The sequence below is a fragment of the Choloepus didactylus genome, chromosome 18 (genome assembly GCF_015220235.1).
Source record: "Choloepus didactylus isolate mChoDid1 chromosome 18, mChoDid1.pri, whole genome shotgun sequence".
Lineage (NCBI taxonomy): Eukaryota > Metazoa > Chordata > Mammalia > Pilosa > Megalonychidae > Choloepus > Choloepus didactylus.
Window position 1 is genome coordinate 28148406 of NC_051324.1, and position 12982 is coordinate 28161387.

At 39.7% G+C, this 12982-nt stretch overlaps 1 protein-coding gene across 7 annotated transcripts in view; it reads left to right on the forward strand.

Moving 5' to 3' along the window:
• The first annotated feature begins 8912 nt into the window (after positions 1 to 8912).
• Positions 8913 to 12982, forward strand: part of RHOT1 (ras homolog family member T1) — a 58034-nt gene continuing 53964 nt past the window's right edge. For 6 of the 7 annotated variants that reach the window (XR_005212662.1, XM_037808980.1, XM_037808982.1 and 3 more), the window contains exon 1: positions 8945 to 9149. Coding sequence is in view for 5 of the 7 variants with exons in the window: in XM_037808980.1 (XP_037664908.1) it covers positions 9074 to 9149 (76 nt within the window). In the remaining 2 variants the exon portion in view is untranslated. Of the gene's footprint in view, positions 9150 to 12982 lie in introns of all 7 variants that reach the window. The other variant, XM_037808985.1, reaches the window with a different exon arrangement.

Consider the following 12982-nt stretch of genomic DNA (forward strand, 5'->3'; position numbering starts at 1 on the left):
TTTTTATTCACACACCGTATAATCCACCCTAAGTAAACAATCAGTGATTCCCAGTATAAACATAATTATGCATTCACCACCACAATCTATATGAGGACATTTCCATCTCTTCCCCAAAGAAAGAGGAAAAGGAGAAACAAAAATGAACAAAAATACAAAAGATCAAAGAAAAATAAAAATAAAATACAATGAAAAGGTCAGGCAACATCACCACCACCAAGAATCCCATATCACTCCCTTATATCCCCCTCTTATAGACATTTAGCCTTGGTATATTGCCTTTGTTACAATTCATGGAAACACCTTACAATGTCACTGTTAACTATAGATTCTAGTTTGCATTGATTGTATTTTTCCCCTATACCATCCAATGTTCAACACCTTGCAATGTCGACATTCATGCTCCCTCATTTAGAAACAATCTTATATTTGTACCTTTAATCACCACCATTGACCACTCTAGGTTTTGCTAAGTTACATAATCCCTGTCTTTATCTTCTTTCTTTCTGTCTGGTGTCATATCTGCCCTTAGCCTTCCTCTTTCAACCATACTCACACTCATCTTTGTTCAAAGTGCTTACAATATTGTGTTACCATCACACACTATTATGCTATCCATTGCATTTCTGGATCTATGCAATCAATCCTGTTGAACCTTCTGTACTCTTTCAACATCAAATACCCAATCTCTAACCTCTTTCTTTCCCCTGATAACCTCTGTTCTCAACTTTCAATTTCACTCATCAATGTTAGTCCATATTAGTGAGACTACACAGTATCCATCCTAATGGATAATTTCACTCAACGCAATGCCCACTATCTACCATTTTTTCTTTTGGATTTTATGTCATATCTTATTTTATTTTTATTTTTTCCTCTTTCTCTCTTTTTACCCTTAATGATAGTCTTCATTTCTACAATCATCTCTAAACCTCTCTCTCCTGTCTTTTCCTATCTGCCTGTACTGCTCCCTTTAGTATTTCTTGTAGAGCAGGTATCTTGTTCACAAATTCTCTCAGCGTCTGTTTGAAAATATTTTAAACTCTCCCTCATTTTTAAAGGACAGTTCTGCCAGATATAGAATTCTTGGTTGGCAATTTTTCTCTTTCAGTATCTTAAATATATCATACCACTGCCTTCTCTCCTCCATGGTTTCTATTGAGAAATCTGCACAGAGTCTTATTGAGCTTCCTTTACATGCGATGGATCGCTTTTCTCTTGCTGCTTTCAGAATTCTCTCTTTGTCTTTGACATTTGATAATCTGATTATTAAGTGTCTTGGAGTTGGTCAACTTGGATCTATTCTCTTTGGGGTACACTATGCTTCTTGGATCTATAACTTTGTTTTTCATAAGAGATGGGAAATTTTCAGTGATTATTTCCTCCATTATTCTTTCTGTCCCTTTTCCCTCTTTTCTTCTGGAACACCCATGACACATATATTCATGTGCTTCATGTTGTCATTCAGTTCTCTGAGACCTAGCTCATATTTTTCCATTCTTTTCCCTATCTGTTCTTTTGTGTGCAGCATTTCAGCTGCCCTGTCCTCCAGTTCATGAATCCTTTCTTCTGCCTCTCCAATCTCCTGTTGTATGTCTCTACTGTGTTTTTCATCTCTTCTATTGTGCCTTTCATTCCCATAAGTTCCCATAAGTTTTTCAAACTTTCAGATTCTTCCTTATGTTTGCCCAATGTCTTCTTTATATCCTTCATCTCTTTTGCCATATCTTCCCTGAACTCACTGATATGATTTTTGAGTTGATTTAGGAGATTTGTTCAATTATTAGTTGTTCCTGTATCTCAGCTGAAGTGTAAGTTTGTTCCTTCAACTGTGCCATAACTTCATTTTTCCTAATGTGACTCACAATTTTTTGTTTTCTAGGCATCTGGTTTTCTTGATTACCCCAATCAGATTTTCCCAGACCAGAGGGGCTCAGGTTTCAAGAGGAGTCTGTATTCAGTATCAGGTTTCCCTGGGGGTGAGACCCAGAAGGTTGTCAGACTTTCCTGAGAGGCCTCTAGACTCTATGTTTTCCTATCCTGCCCAGCAATTGGAGCTTGTCAGCCCGCAGCTCCCCACTAGTGTAAAGAGGGCAGCCCCTTTAATTCTCAGCAGACCCTGTCCTGGAAAGGGGCTAAAGGTGTCAGAATCGAAGCTTAAATTGTTTCTGTTTCACCCCTCCCCCAGGACCTTGGGTCTGAATTCACTGCGGGAGGGCTGCCACTTGAGCTGGGTACAGCCCCCCTTTTCCTAGGGAATATACACCCTTCATGAAGTTATCCCATACACTTGAATTCCTCCTTTGTCTCCCTGACTCTCTTAATTCCACCCTTGCATGGGTCATTGCTGACAACTGAAAATGCCTGAGGCTTTCCCTAATGAGCTACTTGGAATGAAAGAAAAACAAAGGAAAAAGAGAGAAAGCCCCTTTTCAGAGCCAGTCCCCAGCCCCCCAGTTTTTCTGGTTGACTTCTGTTGGTACCTGGTTCCCTGTGCCCCTTTTCTTGGGACACAGCTTTTTTACAGTATTCTGAGCTCAGCTGTCTCCAAAAGCCTCTATTTTTATTTATTTATTTATTTATTTATTTATTTATTTCCATCAGCTCCACCTCCTCTCTGCTGGGAGTGACCTCAGGGTACTTTCCTGCTTGCTCTGAGTTCATCTGTGCTTGTAGCTTGTATTCAATAGTTCAAATTTGTTAATTAAAACCACAACTGGAGCTTGGTTGAGTTACTTTCTCTTGCTCCAGGTAGCCTGCTTCTTTTTCCCACAGTGAAGTTTTCCAACTCAGCCTGCCATGCTGATGGGGGAGGGGCACCAGCTCCACAGTTTGGGGAGCTTTACTTACAGTTCTATGTTGCGATCTCAGCCATTCCACCCATTCCAGGCTGGTGTACGATGTGTGTCCAGTCATGGATGTCCCCCAACAGTTGTTCCAGACTGTTTACTAGTTGTTCCTGACTATTTACTAGTTGCTCTAGAGGATTAACTGAATTCCACACCTCTCTATGCCACCATCTTGCCCCGTCTTGGCTTATTTCACTTTACATAATGTCTTCAAGGTTCATCCATGTTACAGCATATATTACAATGTCATTTCTTTTTATGGCTGGATAATAATTTGCAGCATATATTAGAATGTCACTCCTTTTTATGGCTGAATAATATCTCATTGTATAGTTATACCACGTTTTATTTATCTACTCATCTGTTGATGGATATTTGGGTTCTTTCCACTTTTTGGCTATTGTGAATGATGCTGCATTGAACACTCATGTACAAATTCTGTTTGAGTCCCAGTTTTCAGTTCTTTTGGGGATATACCTAGAAGTGAAATTACTGGATCATATGGTAAGTCTATGTTTAACTTCTCGAGGAACTGCTAAACTGTCCTCCCACCATCAATTTATGAGGGTTCCTATTTCTTTGCATCCTTGCCAACACTTGTAATTTTGTGTTTTTTAAATAATAGACATCCTAGTCAGTGTGAAGTAGTCTTTGCTCATTTTTGAGTTGTTTGTCTTTCTGTTATTTAGGTGTAGGAGTTCTTTATATATTGTGGATACTAGTCCCTTATAAGATATACAATTTGCAAATATTTTCTCCTGTTGTGTGTCCTCTTATTTTAAAAATAAGTTTATTATATAACAAAACAGATACAGAAAGCTACACAAAATAAGTGTAGAGCTTAATAAATTACTATAGGATAAACACCTGTTTAACTACTATTCAGATTAGGAAATAAAACATTGCTACCCATCCCAAGAACTCCTTCATGAGTCTCACCCCTTTCACAAAACCCTCCCTCTGCCCAAAAGAAATCGCCACACTGACATTTACAGTAATCACTTCCTTGCCTTTCTTTAGAGTTTTATCACCCATATGCATCCCTAGCCAGGATAGTTTGGTCTTGCGTATTTTTTAAAAAATTGATGTCTTTTTTTAACAGCTTTGTTGATACATAATTTGCATATCATAAAATTCACCCATTTGAAGTAGAAAAATCAGTTTTTTTTTAGTTTATTTACAGTTGTGCAACCATCACCAAAATCTTCTTTTAGAACATTTTTATCAGCCCCCAAAAGAAACCTTCTAGCATTAGCAACTGATATGTCTTTTAAGACTGTGAATCTACAGGTTCTCCTTCATCCCTTTCTTTTCCTTAGAATTTATCTGTAGAAAGACACCAGACTGGATTAGCACCTTTTTCAAAGGTGTGGAGATTCAACTCTATTGGACTGGACTGAGGAAAGGTCTTGTCTCACAATCCAGCCAGGCAACCTTTGACAGTGCATTTAGCTTTTCTTTGCTGCACCATTTTACATTCCTACCATTAGTGTAGGCAGGATCCTCTCCAACACTTGTTATTTTCTGTTTCTTTTTTTTTTAATTAATAGCCATCCTAGTGGGTGTGAAGTGGTATCTCATTGTGGTTTGATTTGTGTTTCCCTAATGGCTAGTGATGTTGAGCATCTTTTCATGTGCTTATCCATTAGTTCTTAATTACTCAGTTAATAATCAGTTTATGCTTGTAAAAATTCAAAATTGCCAAATAAAGGGTAAAAGTTATAAAATTGCATATATCATACTTAGTTTTTACATAGTTGTAGTTGTGTAGATGATTTTATATTCTATTTTTTCAATTACTTTGGAAAAATACTTTCCTACATCTTTAATAGTCAAATTTAATTTTAATGACTGCAAAAATTTCAGTTTATTTCATATTTAATTTATTCTCTTACAATTTTATATTTTTCCATTTTTAACTATGTGTAATGTTGCTATAAAAATTTATATGTATAAATATAATCTTTTTTCTCTTGAATTATTTTCTTGGAATATGTTTAATTCTGGTGATTTCTGCAGAAGTAAACAGAAATTGTAAATTTACTATCCTATTTGGAATTTTTTTAATAGAAATGTCCAATATCCTAAAAGTTTTTGAGACTCATCGGTTTGTATAAGTCAGCAAAAAAATTGTAATGGCCCTAGAGTGATTAAAAACTATGATAAATGCATTTTTGCATTTCACAGCTTACAGTGTGGGTAGGCAGGTTAGTCATACGCTCTTGGAAAAGTAATGCAAGTCAGCAAATGAATTCCAAAGAAAAAATGCAGCTGTTATGGGTGATTTATTAAGGACTGTGATAAACGCTTTACCGGCATTATTTTATTTAATACTCACAAGTGCCCTATGTGGTTTATGTTTTTCAGAGAGGTTATGGAACTTGCCCAATGTTGCACAGCTACCAAAGTTTTGGAGATGAAATATTGACTTAGGAGCTCACACTCTTAACCACTCCACTAAGGGAATTCAGAACATTTTAGGGGTGGGTGGTCAGGAAGACTTCTCAGTATCAATTATGTTTTAATTGAGGGTATATTTTTTCCCCAATCTGTATCTAAAAGGAGCTTGCAGAAATTAAAAAAAAAACAAAACAAAAACAAAAACTGAATGCAACCTTATCAACAGATAAGGCACTTGTCTGGAAATTTCCTTTCGACATTGTTAATTATCAAATGCCTTTTAATAAGTAATTGTGCTGAGCGATGTACCTTCTGGCCAAATCCAGCAAACAGAATCCATGTCCTCTAGATATGCAGAGGATATGGATGCTTTAATAATGAACAAAGAACTAGTGCATTAAAAGGCAAGATAAAATATTTGCCTGGTATCAAGGCATTAGACTTTTCTATTCCATCAGAGTGGGCTTGGCAGGAGAAGAAGGCTTCCTGGAAGGAAAGGAAAACAAAAGTTATCAAAGGGCAGATGATGGACACTGCTTTGGGTTTAACTTGAGAGAGCAAAGACAGATGGGTCTGGAAAGTGGGACTGATGCCAACCCAAGTCTCATGTGGCCACTTGCCCAGGACTGTTTCTAACTCACCGATCAGAGACCTTCCCCTTGTTTCACCCAATGTCAGTCACTTAACATGCACCATATCTTTTACCAGCAGGCCTGCCCACTGGCCCTGGGTGTTCAGGTCCTCGGATTCAGACAGAGGCTGCATTGCAAGTTCCCCCTTCAAGAGGCATAGAAGATGGATCCTCTTATCTCCTGGCAAAAACACTCTGTTTAGACCTCCCAATGCCTCAGCACAGTCAAGGAAGCTAGGAGCCTTCCTTGTGAGGATAGTGCTCCTTCCTAGCATTCTAGAGGAAAATTCCATCAAAGCCTTTTAGATGCCAATCTGTCCAATCTATTTATTATATGGTAACCAATCTTATTATTCATACAGTAAATTCCACGGCCAACAACTCCATTTTCTGGTTTATGCTTTGTTGCAGTGTGTTTCGCAAGTGGATCTATCCCTCAGGCTCAGAGAGATGTGCAAAAGCTGCTTATTGCTTCTCTTACAATTTATTTACCCAACATATATTTCCATATACCAGGCACTATTCTAAGTGTTTTCCTATGATATTGACTCACTTAATCTTCATACCAATACAATGAGGCATTTCCTATTGTTATTCACATTTGGCAGATGAGAAGACTGAGGCACAGAGAGAGTTAGTAATTTGCCTGATGTTGCAGAGCTGGAATTCAGGCCCAAGCAATCAGACTTCAGAGTCCCTGCTCTTAACCACTGAGCTAGGCTACTACCAAGAGAACTTCAGAGTGACTCTTGTTACTGTGACACTGTTAAAGTCACAAGAAGGCCATAAGGCTCAAGGCAAACCAGGAAACCAGCGTTTCAGAAGTATTGTTGGCCAGGAATTGGAAAGGAGCTGGGAAAAGAAACTTACATAGCCAGGAAGGTATGCTCTGGCATGCTAAACTTCTCTTCTGCTCCATTTAGCTAGCGTTAGCCTCCATTGTACCAAACCATTTAGTCATTGCCAGCTGAAATTGCTTGCTAATTGCCTCTTTTCTGCAGCCCTTGTGTCTGGATTTTTAAGGAAGTTTTATTTACAAGAGTTCTTTCCAGTATTATCTCTACAATACCCCCCAAAATAAACCCTTCCTCCCAGTTCCCTGCCTTCCAGACATTTCTCTTAATAAAAATGCCAAAGACTTTTTCCCAGCACGCATCTACAACACCATGAAGGCCTGTTCCTCCTGGAACTCCTGGAGAAGGCTCACTGAGTGTCATCAACTGGCAAGCATTGCTGGGCACAAGCAGTGCCCTAAAGAGTCTGCCCCTCTGTAAAGGCTTTTGCCCTTTCTGATCTGATATGCAATTTTTTTTAAGAAAAAGCTTTTTCACATTCAATACATTATTTCCTGGGATCCTCCAAACAAATTCTACCCTGAGGTAGAAGGCAGGGAAGAAATTAGAGCCTTCATATGGTGGGGGGAATTGATGTGACTTGCCTCAGAGTCATGGGCTAGGGAATCACAGAGCCAGGGCTCAACCTCAACTGTTGTGCCTTCAGCAAGCCATTGTATCTCTCTGGGCCTTGATTTTCCTACCTACAGAGTAATGGGATTGGAAGAGGGATAAAAAGTCCTTCCAACTCAAGCATTTTGTAATACTAAAATTCTGAGGAATATTTTCTCTGAAAGATTAGGCAATTGACTCTCCTGAATTTCACTTTTCCACTCGCTGAGACCTGGGCAGGAGGAGGGAGGCTAAAGCCTGTTATTTGTGTTGATCCTGGTGCATGCCTTCATCATCTTTCAGTGAGCAAGGAGGGTGTCTATCCTGTCTCTCTTCTTATTATATCATGGAGAGAGTGGTTTTTGGAAGGCTCTCCTCCCCTTTGCTCCTTAGGGACATCATGTAACTAGGATGTGGAATACTTAGAAAACAAAACAACATATTTGCCTCAAAACCTGTGTATATACAACTTTTCAGTGAACTTCTATAATAATGACAGCTGAGATCAGTAGAGCATGTATTGCAAGTCAGGCATTGTACACAACCAATTTAAGAGGTAGGGATTATCATCATTATTGCCATATTACAGAAGAAGACACTGAGGCTCAGAGAAGTAAAAGAACTTACTTAAGATCATAGTTACTAAGTGGTGGAATCTGGACTCAAATCCACACAGCTCTTAACTGCTGCACCAGATGACAGCACTTCTCCTAGGAGAAAGGGGTTGGTATGATACACATTATATTTTCTTTTTAAATTTATTATGTAATATTCAAGACAGAGAGAAGGTACATTATGCACAGACAGTGCCAAGCACTGTTCCAGCACTAGGGATGTAGCAACAAATTCCTCCAAGGAAAGGGCCAGGAGAAAATCAACGCAACATTGGAAAAATCAGTAAGCATTTATTATCCAGGGTCAACTATGTATCCAACACCATGCTAGACAAGAGAAGTATGAGATCGTACCATAAAGTAAACCACGGACCGGGAGGGAAGTCACTTAGTTTGTCTACAGTGAAAATGAGTCTGCTTACACAGATGGCATAAAATCTAGCCTCATTATTTGTAATCATACTTTATGAGCACCCTAGGTAAAACGCAGCTACCAGGTGATGGGCTCTGAATAGTGCAAAGCAGCTGACCCTAGGATGCAGGCATCCTTCTAATGAAGCATTTTCCAAGCTCATGTCCAATGAGGTGGGGATACAATTGAAAACCAGGTGGACAGGTCGCTGCCCTCCTGGAGCTTATAGTCTGGTGAGAACATGCCTGCTCTGAGTCACTGCCAAGCTATAGCTATGTGACCTTGAACAAATCGACTTCTGTCCTTATTCTGTGAAATAAATGGAGCTAAAGCAGCCAAACTGTCACTCATTTCCCCGGCCCAGAGTGTATTTCTGGGGTCGCTGTGCGCAGAAGAGGGTGGGCGAGATTCCTGGATGCTGCGCTGCGGTGAATCTAACAGCCGGGGCGCCTGTTCAGGCCCGAAGGGCGCGCGCGTTCGGAAAGCACTTGTCCCTCGCCGCGCTCCGTCAGCCCCGCCGCCGCCACCGCCCGCGGAGCCCGAGGAGGCGGAGCTGGCGCTGGCCGGGCTCCGGAGCCGGGAAGCAGCCGAGGAGGGGGCGGCGCGGCGGTCCGGGCGGCCGAGGCTCGGGCAGGGCGGAGGGGAAGGCTGGCAGGCGGTGTCGATAACGCGTGGAGAGCGGCGCCGTGGGGTGAGCGCTCCCGGCGGGAACAGTCCGCTCCATGCGTGCGGGCCGAGCTCGGCCCCTGCGAGCCACCAACATGAAGAAAGACGTGCGGATCCTTCTGGTGGGAGAACGTGAGTCCGCGCGCCCGCGCCGCCGAGGCCTCCGCTGCCGCCACGCTCTCCTCCCTCCTCGCACCCAGGCCTCCCAGTCCCTTCGCTCTTCCCGTTCGGGTTCCTGCAGGCGCTCCTAATCCCCACAGCTCACCTGGGCTCTCCTCATGGGGCTCCTCCCCTGCTCTCTAGTCGTTCTCCCAAGCCAGGTCCCCACCTGCCACTAAGCGCTCGGCCTCATATCCTCCTTTCTCTTGGAATCTTTTTCTCCTGGGCCTCACAGTTTCCGAGGCTGCCTCCTTTCCTCTTCAGACCCTCTCGTCTTCCGTGGAGACTCGCTTGTCCACTGCCAGGCAGGTGCTGAAACAGGCAGACTGGCTATTGGGATTGCTTGAGCCAGATCCCGGGGAAGCTAGGGGGAGGGGGTGCAGAACTATCTGTGGACAAGGTCAGGTTTCTGGATTTTTGTGTTTTAATTTTTCCTTCTTTGTCTTTGCTCTCTCTTCGTATGCATTGACATCAAGATACAGAGTTTTTTTTTCCTTTTTTTTTTTTTTTAAGGTACTTAGACTTTGCAGTGGAATCACTTCTAGCACGCGCGATATTTCCCCCAAAATTTCTCTCAACCTCAAGTTTTACGAGTTATACAAGCAATGAATGAATGAATAATTACATGGGGGATTCCTTACTTGAGGAAATTATGGTTACCCTAAAGCATAATTTTTTTCACCTCTCCTTTTAATCTGTTTTCATGCCGTAGCTACTAATGTATAATTATCAACAAACATGAGACCCAAATGGGTACACATACACATGAGACGTCCTAGAGAGTCTTAGATTTCAACTTTTGAAGATACAGCAAAGGAGAAATTCCTTCCGCTCACTGACTTGGGTCAGAGCTGCAGGGGCTTGTTGACACCACTGTGCAAGTTTCATGACTCAATTGGTAGGACTAAAATAAGAAGGAAGTGGGCTGGGGAGGACTGGATGGTAATTGTTTGTTTTAAAGTACATTAGTTAATGCTTTGCCATTACATTTGAAGCATTCTGTTTTAAACCCATTCGGTTCACTGGACCCAGGTCACTGTGATAAACTTCAAGGAAGAGAGCTAACACAATTTTGCCCTCTTCAGTAGTGTTCTTTGTGTTCATTGAAATCTGTTCACCTCCTGTGGAGAAATCTTTCTTTAGAGTAAGAATTTAGCCAGACACAGTTTGCTTTTTGGTTTGTAGTTGTGAAATTTAGCCTTTATTTATAAGCATATCTTGATCTGTATTTTGCATCGACTTCCTTGACCAAGTTCAGGAGGGTGTTATTTAACATGATTCATGCTGATTCATTTGGAGCAAGGTAGGGAATGTGAGTAGATGACCAGTTTAAAAAACCAATCCTTAACTGTAGAAGATTATTTTATAGTGTAGTGTTTTTTACACTAAATTTTTTAGAACAAAATTTTTTTAGTTTTGAATATATGAAGCAATTATTTATACCAATTAGTATGTAAAACATCTAAACAGAAATGCTGTATATATATGTAAGATGTACATTGTCATTTGTCAGTCTTAGGACATTTAAATTAAAATATTAACGGTCTTATTTAGAAATACATAAAATTAAACATTTCTAGAAAAATTACAAGACACATTCTGTAGAAATCAAAGTGAATAAAGTTGATAAAAGTGTATGCGTAAGAATTTTCTGATCAAAGAAACATAGAGAGTAAAACTTGACCAAGAGAAAGCCTTAGTTTTTGAGGAAGACATTTTTCTTAAAAGGGTGGTACCAAAAGCTTTAGGCAACTACCTACATGTATTTTTTTTTCCTTTTTTTTTTATTGTGAACTTTAACATATATACATAACAGTGATAACTTTCAATGTACAATTTCACAAGTAGTTAGAGAGCAAATCTCAAAGAATGTCATGGGTCACAGTTCCACAACTTCAGATTTCCATTATTGTAAAATATAATATACATACAGAAAGTTGTCATCTCTCAATGTACAGCTCAACAAGCCGTCATATAGGTATTTTCAAACATTGTTATGGGCTACAGTTCCACAATTTCAGTTCTTTCCTTATTATGCAATATAAGGTATATACAGAAGGGTGAAGACCTTCAAGGCACAATTCAACAAGCAGCTATAGAGCAAATCCCAAGGGATGCTATAGGCTACCGTTCTACTAAGTCATTTACCTCCTTCCAGCTGTTCCAACATCCCAGCATCCACAAATAAATATATATATAATCATATAAAGTTTCAGTATTCATAGACCTTTGTTCAATCTTTTCTTGTTTGTTGCTACTCCTTCCTCTCACTTAATCTCTTTCTCCATCTTCAGGGTTGTCTAGGCAGTGAGCACCCTAACTTGTTCATATTAAAGGGAGTGTCGAAAGTATGGGGAAGGGGGCCACATCTGATAGTTGATCTTAAAGAAACTATTGCCTCTGGGTTTTAGAACTTGTCTGGTATAGGAGCGCTCTAGTGGATTTAAGTTTCTGAAAGATAAAACTTAGTGAGTGCATCTTTTATAGAATACCAGGTAGGGACCTAGATAAGTGGAGACTGCTTTTGTAAGGGCATGGCATGACCAGTTGGTATGTCTAGCTGGAGCTTGTGTAAGAGAAGCCTCCAGGATAGCCTCTCGACTCTATTTGGGATCTCTCAGCCACTGTGATCTCAGCTTGTTACCTTTCTTTTTATTCCCCCTTTTGGTCAAGTAGGCATTTTCAATCCCTCTACATGGGATTTCACATTAAAAAATATTAGAAATAGAGTCATTCTTAATTGAAATAGGTAATTTTAATCAGTTATTGAAAAATTAGTATTTGTTGAGGGGGTTGATAGAAGCATTAGTTTTTTGAGATTTACTGTAAATATTTGACAGCTGTTAGCTTGGCTATAGCACTTTAAATACTAGGTCAACATAAGTGTAACCAAAGCTATTTTCATATTGGTCTGTTACGTGTATTTATTTACATCATTGATGTTAAGAAAAAGTGGTAACAATTTCAGTTATTGCTTGTTGAGTGAGACTAGTTTCTAGATGTAGTTTTAACTAGCAGGAGTGGGGAAAGCAAAGTAAAAGGCGCATTATCTTTGGTATTATTGTCGTAATGCCTGTTCATTCTCTCTCACCTTAGGACTCTTTATTGTTGTCAGTGTCTGTCCCTGAATCACATAACAGCAACTTCATTCACTGAGGCTCTGAAATACTTGTGAATGGTTTCAACATTCTGTTGGCTAAACCTGTACTGTTCTCTGGAGGTGAAAATATCTTTTCTTGGCCTACTTCTCATCCATCCAGGCTTTAATACTAATTGCTTAATGTCTCTGTGGTGCTTAGATCAGAGAAGTTAGGCTGTCTATGAATTTTGAGGTACTTATCTGCAGAGAAAGCCAAAATTTTAAAAACATCACCTGTGTCTTTCTTACCTTATTTGTTAAAAATATCAAATACCATTCAGGCCAAATCAAAATTCAATTGCTATAAACAAAACAAAATTTTAAAAATCTTTGAAATTGTATCCATGCAAAATTTGGCTCTTGGGGTCATAATTTTTCATAGTCAAACTAGTTAGCCAGAATTTGTGTTTAACTAGATTTGCATTAATGTGCTTAACAAATATTATTGTCACAGTAAAATTAGCGAGAATCTTCATTTAATATCTTTTTTATATAAATCATGTAACTACATTAAAAGTACACAGGATAATTTTAGTTTTTGTTGTCTGTGGCCTAGACTATTGTAATATCCCCTTAACTAGTCTCCCTTCTTCTACTTTAGCCCTCCTGTAGTCTGTTCTCCATGTAGCAAGCAGAGTCATCTTTAAAAAATATCTCAGATTCTGTT